The 18,848-nt window shown below is 46.7% G+C and overlaps 1 protein-coding gene across 1 annotated transcript in view; it reads left to right on the top strand.

Annotated features, from left to right (window-relative positions):
• Positions 1 to 210: 210 nt before the first annotated feature.
• The window catches only part of COL13A1 (collagen type XIII alpha 1 chain), a gene marked incomplete at both ends in the record, with an annotated part of 60,321 nt that continues 41,683 nt past the window's right edge, over positions 211 to 18,848 (top strand). The window contains 11 exons of the mRNA XM_080621359.1: positions 211 to 231; positions 873 to 899; positions 2,630 to 2,680; positions 6,407 to 6,442; positions 7,938 to 7,964; positions 9,073 to 9,099; positions 10,167 to 10,193; positions 10,301 to 10,327; positions 10,623 to 10,649; positions 12,750 to 12,806; positions 18,729 to 18,845. Of these exons, the coding sequence (XP_080477485.1) occupies positions 211 to 231; positions 873 to 899; positions 2,630 to 2,680; positions 6,407 to 6,442; positions 7,938 to 7,964; positions 9,073 to 9,099; positions 10,167 to 10,193; positions 10,301 to 10,327; positions 10,623 to 10,649; positions 12,750 to 12,806; positions 18,729 to 18,845 (444 nt within the window). The remainder of the gene's footprint in view (positions 232 to 872; positions 900 to 2,629; positions 2,681 to 6,406; positions 6,443 to 7,937; positions 7,965 to 9,072; positions 9,100 to 10,166; positions 10,194 to 10,300; positions 10,328 to 10,622; positions 10,650 to 12,749; positions 12,807 to 18,728; positions 18,846 to 18,848) is intronic.

Below are 18,848 nucleotides of genomic sequence, written 5' to 3'. Positions count from 1 at the left end.
CTTATGTGTGTTCTTAAAGACATGTTCAGCTACACACAAACATACTTTCTCTCACTTGCTATCTCACTCTCTCAAAATCCCTGGACACTTGCACTGCAACTTGAAGCCACTTCTGTGGCATTTTTCATTTGTGCTGTTTTATAACCTTGCTTTTGGTCAGTTTCCAATTGCCTCTGATTTTGCCTTAATTGCCAGGGAGACAAAGGTGCGATGGGGATTCCTGGACGGCCGGTAAGTAGAAACTTCTTATATGTGCCTTGTTCTCCCCATCCTCTTCAACTCCCAGGATTTAGGGTGGGGCTTTCAGGGTGATCCTTGGTGGGTGTCAGTGTAAGCAAAGCCATCTTTCCTGACCCCCACACCTGAGGGGCTCTCCTTGTCACAGCAGGGTGGTCAGCCCTGCGAACTGCATACATGCAGTATGGGGGGTGTTTCCATCAGCTCTGCCATATTGCTCAGACCCTCCTCTGGTTCAGCAAGCACTATCCTCCTATTCCCCCAGTTGGGTGCCTCTTGCTGCTGCCTCATGCGTTGGCTAGGCTTGCTAACCGTGGGCTTGCTAACACACACCCCTGCTGCCACAGGCAGCTGTCCTTTCCAAACAGCTCTGCCCTGAACAAAAGCGGGTATCCGCTGCCTGTCTGAGCACTATATTTTGGAATTGCTCTTTGCTCAGGCATCCCAGGGTGAGGATGGGGAAGAAGGCTGGGGCAGGAGCTGAGGACACTTTACTTATTCCAGCCCCGTAGCCAGGGTTTTGATGTGGGGTAGTGTACCCTTACCGCTGATGCCTGTGTTTGTGTGTCTGTGTCTCTCTCTCTCTCCCCTCTGCACCCTCTTGCATGTGGCTGTGACGGGTGCCACTGACCCAGGGATTGAAAGGGCAACCCGGAGAGAAGGTGAGTCAGCTCCTCACAGCCCTTAGCATCCCTGACTGTCCTGATCTAGGGCCAGCCAAAGCCCCTCAGTCACAGTCATGGCTGCTGCAGCTAGCTTTGGGCTTTCACCCCCCAGCCTGCCCCTTCTTCCCCAGCAGTGTGAGTTTATCTCCCAAATTCCTTCCAGGCTACTCAGCCTCCAAAGATGCTGTGTTTCTTGTTTATGACAATTTACTAACAGCATAAGAGCCAGCGGGCACACGCGGGGCTCCCTCCAAGGCTTCCTGGGTTTCAATCCTGAAGTTTCTTCCTTGCTGGCAGCTCCACTTGACCTAATCAACCTGCAGCTCCCTTCCACCTCCCAGGTTAGCCTGATCCCTGGTGCAAGCTGTAACAAGGAAGAAAATGGCACAGCACACTCCTATTTCTAGTAAAGTGAGATGTTTTCTTACCAAGTAAAACTGATGGTGTAATTTAAGTCTGTGAAATGCCATCTCACAAGCTGTTTGCTGTCCAGTGAACTGGTGTTTAATACCTGAAAAGAAGTGGTAGCTTGTAAAGCATCCTACTGCTTGCTCCCATGTTTTGATGTGTTTGACATTTCAGCATAGTCTATTTTCCCCAGAGTTGTGAGTATTCCCACCTATGAGAACAGCAAAATAAAAGTGTTTGGTGTGTGTGAATAACAACGTGTAGAAACTAGGAAAGGGATGTATATTCACTTCATAAGGGGATCATCTGCAAGCTGCCATATCAGGTCCATTTGCTCCTCTTCTTAGAAGATAGAAAGAAAAACACAACAAGGAGGGGGCAAGGTAGGACAGAGATTCTCCTTCCTTGCCTTCAAGCTACTGCTTGCTCATTAAAGCCAACCAACATTACCTAACAGACCAAATTTTCCCTGCCTGAAGCCATTCTGCCTTTTCTCTGTTTGTCCTTGCATTTCTCTCTGGCCAGAGTTTTCAGCAAGAAAGGATAGCAGATAGATACAAACAAACAAGGGAAAAACTACTCTTAATTGCCCATGCTTTCCCAAAGCCCTCTGTGAGAGTCTTAGGTCCCAGCTGTGTTTTGCAGAGAGCTCTTGCTTGCAGGCTGCTTGGTTTATGGGATGCTCCATCCCAAAGCTCCCCAGGCCTGGGCACTTCTGGAACTGCCTCTCAGGAATATGCTATGTTTTCCAAAGACAAGGACATGTCCTGCACAGTGCACGTCGTGGGTGGCTAGGAGCTGGAGAGGCAGTTGTTTTCTTTTCCAGCAAGGACTTTGCTGTTTTCATTCACATCCCAACTGAGTTTGAGAAGCACACAAGTGAGGCATTTCTGCAGGCAGCCAGTGAAGTCCTTGCAGCTCCCATTTCCGTGAAGCCCAACACATCCCTTCTTTTCTTTCTTCTGCGGGACACAGTCCTCCTGGACTTGCAGAAAATAAACAGCAAGGGTTTCAGGCCATCTTTCACACTTGCAATGGAGCTGAACCTCAGTTTTGCCAGAAAGTGTTTTATGTGTTTATAGTTTTCCTTGCTGTGCAGCTTCCATTTTCTGGCACATCTGAGTAGCTCCAAATGACATCTTTTCTTCCAAAGTGCGGGGCAAGAGCTGGGGGAGGCTGGAACAGCAGCTGCCCTATAAGCCCTGAAGGTCTCACACCTTAAGCACCCTTGTATAACCCCAGTCTTGATGGGAATATAATTGTCTTTGTATTTTTCTCTCAGTTTTTCACCCCTTTTCCTCTCCCTTCTATATCTGCAGGGTGCTCCAGGAGAAGCAGGCATGTCTATCATCGGGCCCCGTGGTCCACCCGTAAGTGGATTTTTCTCTATTTTTGACAGATGCAAGATGTGGGCAAGTTACAAGGAAATACTTAGGAGGGGCAGTAAGACAGCATCAGCTGGAAAGAGCAAAAATTCTGTGTCATGTGGTTCCCATGCTGAGCCAGGTTTGGTTTTATACTCCTATTATGTACTATATATAATGAAATTACAGCTCATGCTCCATGGCAAATGAGGAAGCATTCCCTTGAAGGAAACCATATTCTTGTATTTAAAAGGAAGGAGCATATTTCCTTCTAGCAACGGGGCTGCTACCACTTTTGGAGAAAGTACACCCTTTGCCTGGCTGATCTCAACCTTTGATTTCATTGGCAGAGGACAAAGCCACTGATTTTGCAGAAGAGCAGGATCAGAGCTAAGCTAGTGACTTGGGAATTCACAAAGATGGGTAGTTCAGGGTTCTTCAGAAATCCTTGTCAAGTACCCAAAATCTGGGGGACTCTTTGACACCACAGCTACCGCTATCTGGAAAGCCCCTTAGCTGGCTGGGGACCTGAGGAAAGTGTAGGCAAGATTTTGCACCCTCTTCCAACAAAAGTGTCCCTGCAAGGTGCAATGAATCAACCAGACAGAGCATGGACAGGGTTATAAAAAAAGACCAACTTGAAGGGTTGGAGCATTTGTGTGCAAGAAGGCTCTGCTTTTGAGTGGGTGCAGCCAGTCCTCTCCACTTCATCCCTGCACAGTCTCTCCTGGAGATTTCCATGAAAAAAGACCTAGAGACTCAATTCTCTCCCTCCCAAAGGGCACTTCCGATTTTGATTAACCTGAGAAGAGCACCATCCTTGACCCGCAGAGAGGATGGGCTGCCAGCAACTTTTGTTTCACAACAAAGGTCAAGTGAGAGAGCCCTGGGCAGTGCAAACATTTGTCTACATCTGGCTTTCCAATTAACTCTCCAAAAACCCCATGATAAATGTTTCTAATAACAAGCAGGTTTGCCAGTTCTCAGGCCCACCTGCCTGGCACTCTGGAGTTCGAGAAGCGACAGAACCAAAGCCCAGGACACAAACAAGTATCTTCAAGTGTTTTACATCCATCAGACTGGCTCTGACCATGTGGCCAATTGAGGAGGAAGGGCTGCCAGGTCTCCCAGTGCCAAACTCTGAGCAAGACCACTCTGCTCCACAAACAGCAGGTTTTAGAAGGTAGAAGTTTTTGCTGTAGCTCTCAGCCTTCTGGATAGTGTGGTTATAGTAACTGGAGAGAAAAGCCATAAGTCCCAGTTACTGTAGGTCCTGCAAACAGACAGGCATCAATATTTTCTGAAAGGACACATGCCTGTTCTGCAGGGCAATTTTTAATGTCTGTTTTGGTGCTGCTGCTTTGCCTCATTCCCTTTTCTGCTCTTTGGGAAAGTGCACAACACATTGCATCTCCAAAGCAGCGGAAAAATTATATGGCAGATTATATTTAAAGTGGGCTTTTGCCTACACCAGTCAAAGCCCTGAGGTGCCAGCACTGGCACAAGTCCACACTTCCACCCCAAAGTCTGCTGTGAAGATGATCCAGTTTCTCAGAGAGCTGCTGATAGGTCAAAAGGATGGCTGAGCACTGAAGACAAACAAGGAAATCCTGGCCAAGGGGCCACTCGGAAAGATGTGGGATGACAAATAGTTTCCAGATTTTTGTCTGGAGGTCAAAGCTTTCACTCGAGCTCAGAGCTGCTTAACTTCTGGCCAGAGAGGGACAGTATGCCGATAGTGACAGAAACAGACGGTCTCCATGATTTGGCAGCTTCCGGGATTACATACTTCATATGATCAACATTTTAAAAAGAAGACAAGGGAAAACAGCCACCCAACAAAAACAGTCTCTTGGAATCACTTGCTGCTGAACTGTTGTTTTGGCCTGATACCGTGCAAATCACTCTGCCGTCCTCCAAGGAGAAAGAGTCTGCAGTCTACAGAGGAAGCCAAATTGTACCGTTTCCAGGTTTTCTCCTTAATTCTTTTTTTAGCACTTCTTGTCCAGGGAGGTGTCCAACAAGGAACCAAAATTAATGAATTGTAGCTAGTCTGCTCTTGGTTCTTGCCTTTTCAGAAACCAGTGGTGGACAGATCCTTTAATTTATAGCCTATCTTCCCTTCTGGTCACAGGCCAACAGGACCAGGTGGTTTTATATGTATCTTGCAAAGCAAAGCTGACCAAGTTCAACTTTGCAGAACTAAAGAAACCGTGCAAATGCGATTAGGTCCTGTATCATTTTGTATAGAAACAGAACTGTTGAGTGCAACGTGAGGCATTTTGTGGTAGGGCCATCTCTCAGACTCTGCAAAGAGGTTATTTGGCCCTATCCTCTGAAGGGTAAACCTTCACTGAGTCTCTGTAGATGGAGGAGACATAACCTGAAGGTGAAGGTTTTTCCTGCCAATGTGGCCCTGAGCTCTCTCCCAAGGGATTTTCATTGCTTCACTGTGGCATACGTCAGCCTTGTAACCCAGCAGGCCTTTCCCCTTCTTCCCCTTCCCTTCCCCCACATGGAATCACTCTGGTTAAGGCAGAGATGCACCCATGTGCATTTCTTTTCAGAAGTGAACCCTTTTTATACCCAGGTTTGTCCTAGGAAACCCTTGTGAGGGTGAATGCTAAGAAAGCATTTTATTCTCCCAAATGAAGCATGAGAACACATAAGAAACCTGGGCTTTTTGGCATTGTAGCATGGCTTTTGGGGAAGGCAAGATGCCACAGTGGTCACTCAATGAGCATGGTACAGGATTTACCTCCTCCTGCTGTTTCCATCTATATGGGTGTACTTCCAGATCTGCTGAATTCTGGTCCATATTTCTTCCTTACTTGGCTCACACATTTTTTGGCGAGATTGAGATTAAAAAGTCCTTAAACAAAGCGATATCTTTACTGGATATCCACAAACCTAGGTAACAGTGACCTAGGATGTCACAGGTCCCAGAAACTGAAGAATTATGAAAAATTAACAGCCAAGATATTTTCCTTTTTCAGTGTTTTGAAGTGGTGATGAAGAAGCTGCCAAACACATCTCATGACAATATTTGCTGTACCTAATCCCAAACTGGTAGCCAAAATTGGCTAGTCAGAAAGAGGGGAAAGGACTTGGTGCTCATGTTACTCTCATTACACTACCTAACTCTCCTTTTTCTCTTAACTCTCAGAACAAAAACCAACCAACCAACCAAACAAAACAGAAAGGAAGAAAAAAAAAAATCATCTCTTCTCCAGAATTATTTGTGAGGAAAGTGAATGCACTGTGACATGAGATTAGGGGAGCAGAAGAAAAAGGAAGGTTTTATTTAGACATCAGTGACCTGCAAGGTTTGTCTTGCACAGAGCAGCACCCTGCATTAAACACCTCCAGTTCATGGCATCAAGAATTGCCACAAAATGAGCTCAGCCTCTGGAATATACTCCAAAAGCATAGCATATGGGCTAGGGACACCCATTTAATTAATGTAGAAACTTCAAGGAGACTGCTTGCAGTCTAAACTGGACCTGCTCCAGCATATACTTGGCCCTGTACAAATTGGAGTGGGGATGAAAAATTTCTTGTCCTTCCCAAGATGCTTTCCCATTGAAGGGGAATTGAGCCTTGTGTAGCTCTTCAGAGAGTTGCCAGATAAATGGGCAGAGGCTGGAGGGAAGGCTCCATAGGGAGGCTTTATAGTCCATCAAAACCTACTTCAGTTCTTCTGAACTGCTTTCTCTGCTTCATCCTTTCCAGGGACAGCCTGGAACAAGAGGTTTTCCTGGATTCCCGGTAAGTGTAACTGCTAGTCTATGAGGTATGGGTGTGCAATAGCAGTAGAAAACCTCATTAGTGTTTGCTGTATCTCATAATTTTTGTCTAAAATCAAGTACCTGATCTGGTATCACTGGGAAAAGTAATATTTTCTTCATTTGTTTTTCTTCTTTTGTTTTTTCTTTTAAATGATACTTAGGGAAAAAAACCAAACCCCAAAACCAAACAAACCACACAACTCCGAAAGGAAATTAATTTAAAAAACTCCAAACCCCCAAGTGTTAAAATAACATAGTTGAAGCCAGATCTGTTCAGTAAAAGAAAACCATCCTAAGAAATATCCCCAAGCAAAGAAAATAACCTTTAGGTAAGTGAAATTCCAACCTTAATTGAGCCTTTAGGTGATATTGCGGTATTACTAAGTGCCTGTGACCCAAATGGGGTCCTGCATGATGCAGGTCAGCTGTGGACCTTGCTAGGCGGAACACCCCAGTCAAACCAAAGGGAAAGAACAAAAAACGAAAGGGAATTCTTCTCCAGCACTGTTACAGATGGGCAAGGGAACAGAAAACAAGCCCAGGAGAGGAAAAAGCAAATTTCATTTCAGTCCTAGAGTTGCTGGCAACACTCTTTGAAGCGTTGAGGCTGCTTGAGAACTCAAATGGTTGCTATTTATTCTTATGCATTTATCCTGGACAACTAGGAAGCCTAAAGCAAACACAAACACCCCCCTACTTCCCTGCTTCTGCCAGGCAGCTCAGCTGTTGCTCCAGGACACACGATGTGCCAGAGCAGGTCTGCGGGGGGAGACTCTCACGCCTGGAAAATGGGAAGATTGGCAGCATCTGAACTGTCTGACTGGGCTCCATGGCTCTTCCCTTTACAAAAAAGGGGGCTATGAGCTGCCCCTGGGCTGAGGGGAGGCAGATTTCTCTAGGCCTTTGTGGTCTTTGACTGTTAGAGGAACAGAAAACAAATCAGCCCAGCTCATGAGAAATTGCTGGCTGGGACAGTGTTTTTTGGAGCCTATTTCTCATCAAATACTACCTTCAACATGCTGCTGAGCTGTGTGTCACCTCTTCCCTGGGACACTTTCATTATTCTGTCAGTTTCCAAAATTCATTTTCCCCCATTCCCCCAAAGGTGGGTGCCTTTTTAAATCAAAGTCTCAAGAAAACTGCTGATTCTCAACTAGTTTACAGGATGAGGCAAAACGTGAAATGCTGAGGGTTTTTTGCAAGTTTCCATGAATTCTTCCTCCTTCCCCTCCCTTCTTGTGCCCAGTGTTGCTATTGAAACGGGGTGACAGTGACCAGGTCCCTGCAGAAGGAGCTGGGAAGCTGGGCAGGTACTCAGTGGGCCAAGGACCTGCCAGGACTCGGTGGGAGGGGAGAGAGGGTCACCTCTCCTCTATGTCCTTACTCCTGCAATCTTGCAACACATAGTGCTTTCCAGGGCAGATGGACAGAAACCCCAGTGAAAGCATCTCTCATAATGTTCTTTTTTCTTTCAGGGCCCTATTGGCTTGGATGGCAAACCGGTAAGCAAACAGCTTCTCTCAAGTCTTTCTGCCCTGCCTTCTGCAAGGTCCCTCTGTCCTGCCAGCCCGCGTGTTACAGAGGATGTTTTTAAGAGGATTATTTTGCAATGTCATGCACATGCATGGATTAGAAGAAAACTAGAAGGTTGGCAGGCAGAAGGATACCACAGATGCCCTGGGGGAGATGCAGAAGTCAGGAGATTAGTGAAGTCAGAGTGTGGCTGCTTCCTTTCTAGGCAAATCTATAAAATAGCACTTCACAAGTGCAACAGCCTGGCTGCAGCAGGGAAAACCTTAGCAGGCACTCCCACCCTGAATCAGAGAGAGAGCAGGTCCCCAAGGCAACAGCCCTCTGCCTAAGACAGCCTACAGCTTCATCTGATGTCAAGCCTACAGCTTCTTTCTCTTTTCTCTTGTGCTGCAATGAGTTGCAGTAGAAGAGAAAAGGACAATAAAGACCTCCGTGCTGTCCTTAGGGCCTCCTTATAATCAGCTTTGTAGTAGAGAGAGAGACCTAAGTTCTTCCCATCCTTAGGGAGCTAAGCACAACTGTAGCTACTTCCCTATGAACCAAACTCACATGAAACCCATAGCTCCAGACAGCCACTTAGACAAGTTGCCCACCACACTTCCTCTAGCCGTGCTGTAACGGGGAAAGAGCTGGTAGCACATATCTCTTACACCTCATTTCCTATAGCAGGGCTCTGTTTTTGCTTTGAGGAACATCACTCTCAAAAGAAACCTAGCAGCTTCTCTGTTGTACTACTCTGAAAATGTACACTTGAGCCCCAGTAAGGTGCAATACCCTGCACTCAGATGAAGTAGCTCTGCCAGCCCAAGGAGGGGCTTAACAACGTCCTAGCCATGCCCCAAGGAGCCTTTGCACCCCGTATTCATCCTCTAGAGCTTTGTCCTCAGCATAGTAGGTAGCAGGAAGTGGTGTCCTCTTAGGTGTGGAAGCAAAGCTCCACATGTGCAGTGTTGTATCTCACTTGACAAGGTATAGTAACTGCAGGCACCTCCTGAGGCAAGGGGTTAAGTGGGTTAAGTCAACATCTTCTAGAGACTGCAGTGGTTGAAGCTGATGCATGTTTTCTTTCTTTTGCAGGGTTATCCTGGACAGAAGGGGGAGATGGTAAAAAAAAATATGTTTTTGTCACCTGGTTTGACATGATGTTGACTCTCAGCAGTAAAAGAGCTCATAAGCAGGGCAGCGATCTTAATTCAGCTAATGCACTAGCTGTGTCCCTAATTCTGTAACTTCATAATAGCAGTGCTGGGATGCACATCTGTAATTTTTACATTATGGCTATCAGATTCATCATGTCACAACAGCTACTCTCTAGTTACGCATGGGATATGTTTTCCTTGCAGTTAGCAATTATGTTCTTTAAATATACTCTGGGAGCTGACATTTTTTGTGGTTGGCCTCATAGCAGAAGCAAAAGTTGATGGAAAGATTTCTGAAAACCCATCTGGCAGTTTTCAACTTATCTAATAACAACAGAAGAACAGTGTATTTTTTATATTAAATTTTTTTTCCCCTGTTGAAGCTCTGTTTCATATGTGCATCATACTAAAATGTTTTTGTTGAAAATTATAAACTTAGGCTGCACTCAATGGAAACCTAAATGAGGTCTTGTTCCTCTTGACATCTCTGCTGTTGAAATGCCAAACATGAGTATGCCAAGCTAGTAGCTCTGTAGTTACCTTTGCTCACTGAAATGCTGAACTTTTTCTTCTGCTAATTCTGTTTTTTGAGCTTGAGTGTCAGTATAACCCTCTGGCAAACACATGTTGAAGATCCCCTTCCCCAGTGGAGGGATGAGCTGACATCCCCCTGTTGTGCAATCCTAGCTCAGGCAGTTGCAGCTCAGGCTTCAGTCCTGACTGCTTCTGGTTCAATCCCAGTGTGTCAACCAAGGAGATGCACAGTCAACTGAGGTCCTGGGAACAATAAGGGTGTGTTTTCCTGGTTATTTTTCCCCTCTCCTTTTAATAATTCCCCCCTGTGGTGCAGCCAGAACATGTGTGCATTTTCACTCCTCCAGAGTAACAAAGAGAACCCAGATCTCTTGGGAATTTTCTCCACAATTGTTTTTAAAAGATGAGTTTCCACCTACTCCATACACTGAGAATTTTTGTCTTCTTGTCACTGTAAATGGGAATCCATCTTGCATTCACAACTGTGTTTTTTTAAAGGGTGCTGCAGGTCCCAGGGGACAACCCGTAAGTATCCCATCTCTTGCAATCACACCTTCTCCTAATCCCTTTCATCTTGCATGAACTGAACTTCCTAATTTACTGAGGACTTTTTTATCACTTTTCTTTTATAGGGACCCCCAGGACAAAAAGGAGAAAAGGTAACTTTAATGAGAGATATGTTGAAAATTAAATGTAAAATGTGAGGAAGGAAAGGACTCACTGGAGTTGGTGCTGATCAGTCTGACTGAGTGGCTAAGAAATGCAGCAAGAACAGAGGGCTCTGGGGCTAAAGGGACAGGAGGCAGAATGCTTGCCGGGTACAAATTGGCACAGCTGCACTGAATTCAATAGAGTCACAATGATTTGCACCATCTGGGTCTGATGCCATGTGTCTATTTTGGTGCTCTCTGTTCATGGTTTAAACTCGTTCCTTTTAATCCCATTCTTTCACAGGGTCAGTGTGCAGAGTACCCGCACAGGGTAAGTCATTAGTGTTATTATCATCTGTCCCATCCGTGCCTTCCTGCATGTTAATCCTCCTTCATTTGGACGTCTTTTTTGTTGGAAATATAGATTGTTTCATTAACAAGATGTGTCATCTGGGCCCTGAGGGCAGTGTTTGGCTGATTGATGTGTTTCAAAGAAAAGCAGCAGATAAGGTTTTCCAGGCAGGGTGTTGGGTCTCCAGTCTGTTCTTGCCCACTGGGGCTCACCCCCAGCTGAATGCTGCTGTTGCTGCTTCCTTGAGACCCTCCCATGGTTCTGTGCCGGAGCAGGGAAGGTCTGTGTCCTCACCCCAAAACCCAACAAAACCTGGGATTTCTGAAAGAGTGAGCACACTCTCACCTTGTGCTGCTGCACCATCTCTGTCCTGCTTCCTCAGCCTCCACTGCAGGTGTGTGGCCAGGAGCAGTATGTGGTTTGCAGACCTTGGGGAAAATCTGTCATCAGTACTTCCTTTCTTCTCTCTCGTGCTGGTTGCAGGCCTCCACAGAGACAACGGGAAGGGTCGTGCTTCCTTTCCAAAAGTAACCCTGACCACTCCTGACCACAGTGCTTTGGCTGGTTCCTGATGAGCTGGTGCCCATGCCCAGTCCCCCAGCCTGGCGGGCTTTCTGCTTGCAAAGAGACAGAGAAGGAGGGTTGATGCTGGCAACAGTTTAACAAAAGCCAGGATGGTTCCCTACTTGCCTCTTTGTCCTGGACTGGCTGGCATGTACCACAGCCAAGAGAGGAGAAGGTACATCACAGGGTTTGAGGGGATTACAGCGGTAAAATTTAAGCAGCTCTAAAAACAACCAGAGTGCTGAAAATCCACTGGAAATCCATTGGAACAACATCATATGAAGCAACTGGAATTTGCAATCTGGGTGTACAGGGAGATAGGCTTAAGGGCTTTCTGTTTATTTTGATGGGCATCTGAACAATCAGGTGGGCTCTGGTCCCTGGCCCTGAGGGAGCAGGGCCCTGGATTCTCCAAGCAGCAAAGACAGGGGAGAGAGCTCAGCTGGCAGCAAGACAGAAGGGAGCCATTGGTCTGTGCCAGTCCCAGTACAATAATAGCTGGTCAGCTGTGTTTATTTAGGCTAGTGGGCTCACTAGATTGTTATGTTAAAAAGAAGCTAACAACAATGCTCACCAGAGTGATGTCCTGGGCTCCCGTTACAGCCCTTGGCCTAGGCTGTCCTCAGTGCTCAAGGTGAAAAGCAGCCTCAGGACCTGCAGCAACACTGGAAAATGGAGACGCAGCTTGTGCATCACTGGGAGTAGCCAGGCACCGGGGGCAAAGGCACACTGGTTTGGGGTTGGGGTTGTAAGCACACGGGGTGACATACTGCAGGGCTGTGGCAGTGAGGAAAGAGTGAGTGCAAAGCCCCACATCCCAGCAAAGCCTAGCGATGTTTCCTTGGCTCTCATGGAGATACTTCTGGTCTCATGAAGCAGCAAGCTCAACATTTTAAAAAGCCCATGAGTTGTTGTAAGGCAGAAACATGCTTACGGGAAGGGTGACTGTCTTCAGATCAGCTCAGGGGTGGGCAGTTCTGAAGGGTCTGGTCATAGACTGCAAGTTCATGGAGTCTGAGGCACAAATGAGCCAACAGAGGTGCAGTTCTCTCTCTTCCTCCCAGAATGAAAACTAGGATGAGCTTTGTTGTAAAAATGCTACACATTTGACTGAATTTCAATTTGCTCTTGCTTTACTGGTTGATAAAGTCCTTTGTCAGATATTCTGAGTGAGGAAATGAAATCCGGCATCCTGAAAACCCAGGGATGTTGTTTCAGTTTTGTTTTGCCTTTGTTTTCTTAGGAAGGAAATATAAGGTTAGGACATATGGATTGGCTCTTGTTGTGGTTTCCTATTTTTATTGAGTGAGCCTGTACAGCCTGCACTGCTGTGAGGGATGAGCCTGATAGTGCAGCTACACATTCTGTGTGGCTGCTTGAGGTGCTCCGAAGTGCTGCCCTGATGAAGGGTGCTCAGCTCAGGGAAATGGGGGACCAGACGTGCTCCATCTGCTCTCAGAAGTGCTATGTGTCTAACTGACCCCATTTGTGTCATGTGTCTTCGCTGTCCCCTAGGAATACCTAAGTACCACCCTTGCAGCCCTGCGCTCTAACCAGATCCTTACGCTGAAGGTTTGTGGGTAACAGTCTGATGGGACCCAGTTCTGATGCAAAGGCTCGAGGATGCGGATCCAATATTACATGCTGTCTTCTGACGAAAGCTTGCCATTGAGACATAGAAGGGACAGGGCAGGAGCTGTGTAGAAGAGGCTTCAGGTTTCTTCTCTAAAATCTCCCACTTGCACCTGAATCCATTGCTGGGTCTTGTCTCGCCTCTGTTTTCAGGACTGCTTTTCTCCAGTTTCCTCCTTATCCTTTCCAGCATTCTCCCTGCTTCCCTGTAAGCTGCATAGTATTTCAGCACTTGAGGAGCCAGGTAAAGCCAGCTTGGCTGGGTCTGGGTCGCTCGCACAGACATGCTAAGTACACTTAGCACAGAGGTGTGGGGATTTACAGCAGCATCTCCCTTGAGAAGATTAGCACAGTCCCACATGCTTTCCTGGGCTATGGGGCTCCTGCACTGTCTTTTAGAAAGAGAAGGATTTCCTTCAGATAAAATCAGTGTAGCTGAATTTCCAGCAGCTTTCGTTGTGATAGCTTGTGGCTGCCTGGTTCATTGCATTTGAACACAACTCCCTGATCACAGGGCAGCAATGCTGCAATATTGGGTTCTGCTTCACTTTGCAATAGGACTGGGTCCTTATTTTCTCTGCAAACATGAAAAACAGTGTTTAAAGTGTTTAAAGTGCACTGCTTCGGTGCATATGGTTGCTGCGGTGGGAAAGCTGTGGGCACACCTCTCAGATCTGAGTGCACAGCTCACATAGGGAAACATTGCATGCAGGGGCACATTTTTGTGTCTGAGCATAGAAAGCATCTTCTCCCTGTGTAAATCAAGAGCAGCTTCAATGGAAAATTGATAGGAACAGGAAAGTGGATCTGGCCAGAGGAGCATTCCTAGGCCTGGAGCCGGCATGGTGGGTGCCAGGGTGACAGCAGCATGCATGTAAGTGGAAACTAGATACAGCAGGAGGACAAACAGATGCTTCTGAGCTTTAGTGCATTTGATTTCTGTGTGTCCAGGTCAGCTTTGTGCCCTAAGGCAGCATTCCTATCTATAAGCGGTTAGCGGATGATATTACTGTTACACAAGGAAAAGCAAAGCATAGGTTTCAAAAGCAATACCCTACTTAGGACTCAGGCATCAAGGCCTAGTCTTTTCCTTTGGCCATGATAAAATGAACCCAGCTAAATGAACCACAGTAAGACCTGTTTGCTGGCCCTGGTGCCTTATGTTGACCCCTTCCACGCTTTCTCCACTCCCACCCCTGGAAGAAGGGTGATGCCTGGAGATACAATGTGTTTTCTGTAAGGAAAGATGGATAGAACTAGGAAATCACACTTGGAAAATTTGAAGAAAATTGCCATTTTGATAGTTGCCTCAAATCTGATGTTGAGAAATTAACCACCAGTGAGCTTAGCAGAGCCCGTGAGGGGATGCCATGTAGTAAATACTGCCTGAGGAGATCAGTAGAGATGAGTCAACCCCCACCCTCAGGCAAGTTTATTTGCCAGAGAAAGCAGTAAAAGCTGTGTGTGGTGGGAGCATCAGATTGGCAAGCGCAGCATCACTTGCCAGTGCTGGCGTGTGATAGGTCCCCCTGTGAGCAGTGCGTGGCACGGAGGAGCTCAGAGGTCTGCCGGCAGGTACCTGTGCTGCACACCCTCCGTGCACGGCTCTTGGGGGGGGGGGGCGGTATTTTTACAGCAATCTCTCTGTTCCCCTCTTCTCTGTTCTCTCTCCTGGCTGCTCTCTGACTCTCCGTGCCATAACGGCCTCCTTTGCGCTGCAATCTTCTGGTTTGATCTTCTTCAGCTGTTGCCTCTCCTCAATTCAGTGCGGTTGGCTCCACCTCCGGTCATAAAGAGACGCACTTTCCAGGTAGACTTCTTGTTGCCTATTTCTAAGCTTACCCCAATGCGTGCAATTAATTAGCGCGTGCAATTAATCAGCTTGTTACCTGTTTTTCTTACCTTACATGGGCTTTCCAAGAGGTTCAGGCAGAGCTGAGGGACTTTCTTTGAAGCAGGCGAAATCTTTGATGTGATAATGTGGCTTTTTAGTGAAGCCAGTTTTCTAAACTAAAAGAAATGGGCCATGAAACTGTTCTCAGGACTGTCAACAAGCAGCCTCCTACATTATGGAGTCAGTTCCTGCATATTCAATCTTCAGAAGAGGTTAGAAACCTCTTGCTGAAATGCAGCTGATGTCTGTGAAACTTAACTGAGATGAATGAATAGGCAAACGCTTCTTCTATGGGCTAGTCTAGTCTGAGACACTTGGGAAAATGTGTTTAAATAAGCTGTTATAATGGTTTCATTAAGTTGCATTAAATCTTTGTGTAAACACATTTATTTTGGTTTCCAGGGCCATAATTCATGTTTAGTTTAGTTTATTTTGGGAATGAATTCATAAGATGAATTACAGACATATGAAGAGTGAATAAGAGTGTCCATAGTCAGAGTTCATGTGGCTTTTAATGAGCCCACTTTGAGCTCCCTTGTTCATCAATTGGGATTAACTTTCCCGTGTGGACAAACCACTGTAATTACCCCGTTGAAGTGTGCTGGGCACCCTCTATTAAGTGGCTTGGTTTTGTCACCCTGCTGCCTGTCTAGACAGTATAGACGCTAGCAGGGAACTGCGGTCTGCGCTACAGGCCTTTACCACAAGGTGCCTAGTCCTTGCCCTGTGCTGGCAAAATCCTGACTTTACCACTTGAGCCCCTGGTCTCAATTCAGTTTCTATCGATTCAGTGTTTGCAACACAGAAAGCCCCACGAATTGCTCTGGTCGGCCTTCAAAGTGACAGTCTGGAGAGCCAGGCCAAGGACTGACCTCTTGGGAAGGCTTTGAAAGCTGATGTTCATATCCAGGATGAAGTGGGAAACTTGAATAGCTGCCCTGTGTCCTGTTGTCAGCCAGGGCTGCAAATTCCCTCTGTCCCCAGAGGCTAACTTCACTGGAGAATTTTGCCATGATTGCTTTTGCTGTTGCTGTATTCATTCTCTAAGTGTAACAAAGTGTAATCCACTCCTACAGATCTTCCAGCACCTGACAATTCCAGGAGCTCAATGTATGAATACTAAGAAAATATGTGATGCTGCAATATAAATGTTAGCACCATGCCTGAGAGGGGAAAATCCTGCTGCTGCCGGCGAGCAGATCAGCAAGAGGGCTTTGCCCAAAGGCTTAGGCTTAGCAGAGACATGGGCTGAGTGTAGACCTGTGTTAGGAGGCTGAACAAGCGTTGCATTGCTGGGCCCCAAGCAGGGTTGCTAAATGGTATTTAAAAGAACTGAAAAATAGCTCCAGTTAATAGCTAAACGTATAGAAGCATGGAGTCACAGAATGGTTTGGGTTGGAAGGGACCTTAAAGATCATCTAGTTCCAGCCTTCCTGCCATGGTCACTGGTCACTTCCAGTAGAGCACGTTGTTCAAAGCCCCATCCAGCCTGACCTCAAGCATTTCCAGGGATGGGGCAGTCACAGCTTCTCTGGACAACCTCTTCCAGTGCCTCAGCACCCCCATAGTGAATAATTTTTTCCTAATATCTAATCTAAACCTACCCTCTCAGTTTAAAACCATTTCCCCTTGTCCTGTCACTACATGTACTTATAAAAAGTCCTTCTCCAGATTTCCTGGAGGTCCCCTTAGGCACCAGAAGCTGCTCTAAGGTCTCCCCAGAGCCTTTTCTTCTTCAGGCTGAACAAGCTCAGCTCTCTCTCAGCGTGGAGACACCTGATGAGAATGACACCTGATCTCCAATTTACTGTATGCATTTACCATCCAGTTAGACCTGTGGTGGTCTTTTTGTGCTGAATGCATTAATAAGAGGATAATGATGTGATAATAACATCTTGCATATTTAGGGATCTGCATAGACAGGCATGCACTTAGACAAAGCACACTCTGTCCAAGGAGCAAAGTGAAGGCAATGCAAATGGGAGTTTGGATGAGCTCCTTCCAGCTGCTCCCTGTGCTGGGGCAGGGCTCCTGCTCTCCACATCTCCTCGTACCCTACCAGGGTGCCAGCACCTCTTCACAGCCTCGTGCTGTGTTATAATGTTCTAAATCTGGAGCATGGACTGGGCTGACAGAGGGTAGCTGAGGTGGAAATAGAGGAGGGAGAACCAATGGGAGACAGGCAAAGCTCCTTTTTCTTCCCATGGTGGGGTTGCTGTAATATGCATGTACTCTTTTGTGCATCCATGGTGGGAGTGATGTAAGATGCAATGAGAGTGAAATCTCTGAAGCTGGGCTGCAAGGTCAGGGCAAGAAGAAATCTAGAAATATACTCCAGTGCCCTCCAAACCTCTTGTCCTCATTGGATGCAAATTCCCTCACAAATTTAAAAGCAGTGAGACCATTTCCAGGACACTTAAATAGCACTGAGTATGGAGGATAGGGAAGCTCAGGAAGGATCCTGTGTCCCCTTGCATGTGCCACAGGGTGAGCCAGGATCCACTTACAAAACAGATAAAAGAGAGGACACCTTTCCTGCCTGGCCCAGCAGGCTTCCCAGCACAGGCTGTGGGTTGTCGGCAAGGCGGTGTCTCTCCCACGGAGAAGGGCTGTTGCTCCACATGACTGAACTTCCTGTGAGCCTAGCCTGCGTTTTGGAAATTTTAAATAGAACTCATGGCAGAGGGGATGAAATTTGCATCTTATTACTTTCATTTATCATTCTAAATAAAGCAAACATCCCTGTATCTGCGTATTTTACCAAAGGCAGCCAGGATAAAGAGCACACTTGGTAGGAACACACAGAGGGGACAGATTTCATGCATTCTCCTGCACACACAAGTGCGTGAGAGCAGGCTTAGTTTTACCCAGTAGTAGTGTATAAGGCTGTATAGAGGATAAATGCAGCAGAGACACAACTGCACACCCATTGATTTATAATTGAGAAACAACCATATTTGACTTCCATCTTCATGTGGATCCACCAAGGAAAGGTTTTCAAATTTAAATGGGTCTCCACCAGTAGGATGTCATGGTATTTTATCTACGGAATGGTAAGGGAGCCCACAAGACTAACAGCTTAGCATGGGTGCCACAGTGCCTTAGGATTGTGCTGGATTCATCAATTATAGATCAGCAGTCTGGTATTCAAATGTGGCGCTTCCAACCCACTGTCTCCTTCAGTGCCGCTTGATCCCAAGTCGAGGTCCTTTGGGCCAGATGACATTGCTGAGGCATGAACCACAGCCACCAAATGGCTACTGAGGGGGCTGGGGAGGAACCGGCTAAAACAGCTTTATTTCAGGGAGCTTAAAATGGCAGGTGGCTCTGCATGCACTAGCTTGTTAAATCCTACAAAACCAGGCTCTGCCTGGTGTACATAGGCCTGTTCTGGGCAGGCTCCAGAAATGCCACGATGATCGTGTTATTTTCTTTTGGTTTTGTGGCATTTCTACTTTTGGTCCTTGGCAAAACAGAGGGTTATATTTGTCTAACAAATATAGCATAGGGAAAAAAATAGGCAGAGGTAAGACACTGTGGTTCTGCCGGGAAGTGCCAGGGTGGTCACGGGAGGCTTTGCTTCACATATGACTGTCAAGTGCTTTGGAAAGCCTCCTGAGAAGCTCAAGAGATGTTGGTCCATGACTTATAAATTGTACTTGACTGACTCAATGAAGAAAAAGATCTCTTCGAACTGCTCAGTCATCTGTAGATCCCTTTTAAAGAGAGGTCTAACAAGGTGGCCTCAGATGTGTTTGCAAACTGTAGGATGGTGGTTCCTGCTGCCCAGGCAGCCTGGCCATCCTCAGCACGTCTCTCCCTCACTCTTGGAAACCTCTTCTAGCACTAACCTGGGACTTGTTCTACCTTTTCTGCTTCAGCCAGGCTGACCTGCTTTGGGCCTCTGGGGTGGTGGTGTGAAAGGATTGCTCTGCCTGTTCATAACCCATTGTTTTAACAAACCACAGGGTGAACAAGGACAAGCAGGAATCCAAGGTCCCCCGGGTCCCCCTGGTCCACCAGGGCCTGCTGGACCGGCTGGACCTGAAGGAATCCCAGGGCAGCCTGGGCCAATTGGACCACCTGTA

Source organism: Psittacula echo (genome assembly GCF_963264785.1).
Source record: "Psittacula echo genome assembly, chromosome: 6".
Classification (NCBI taxonomy): Eukaryota; Metazoa; Chordata; class Aves; order Psittaciformes; family Psittacidae; genus Psittacula; species Psittacula echo.
Note: the sequence above shows the minus strand (reverse complement) of the source record. Positions and strands in the feature narration are given on the sequence as shown.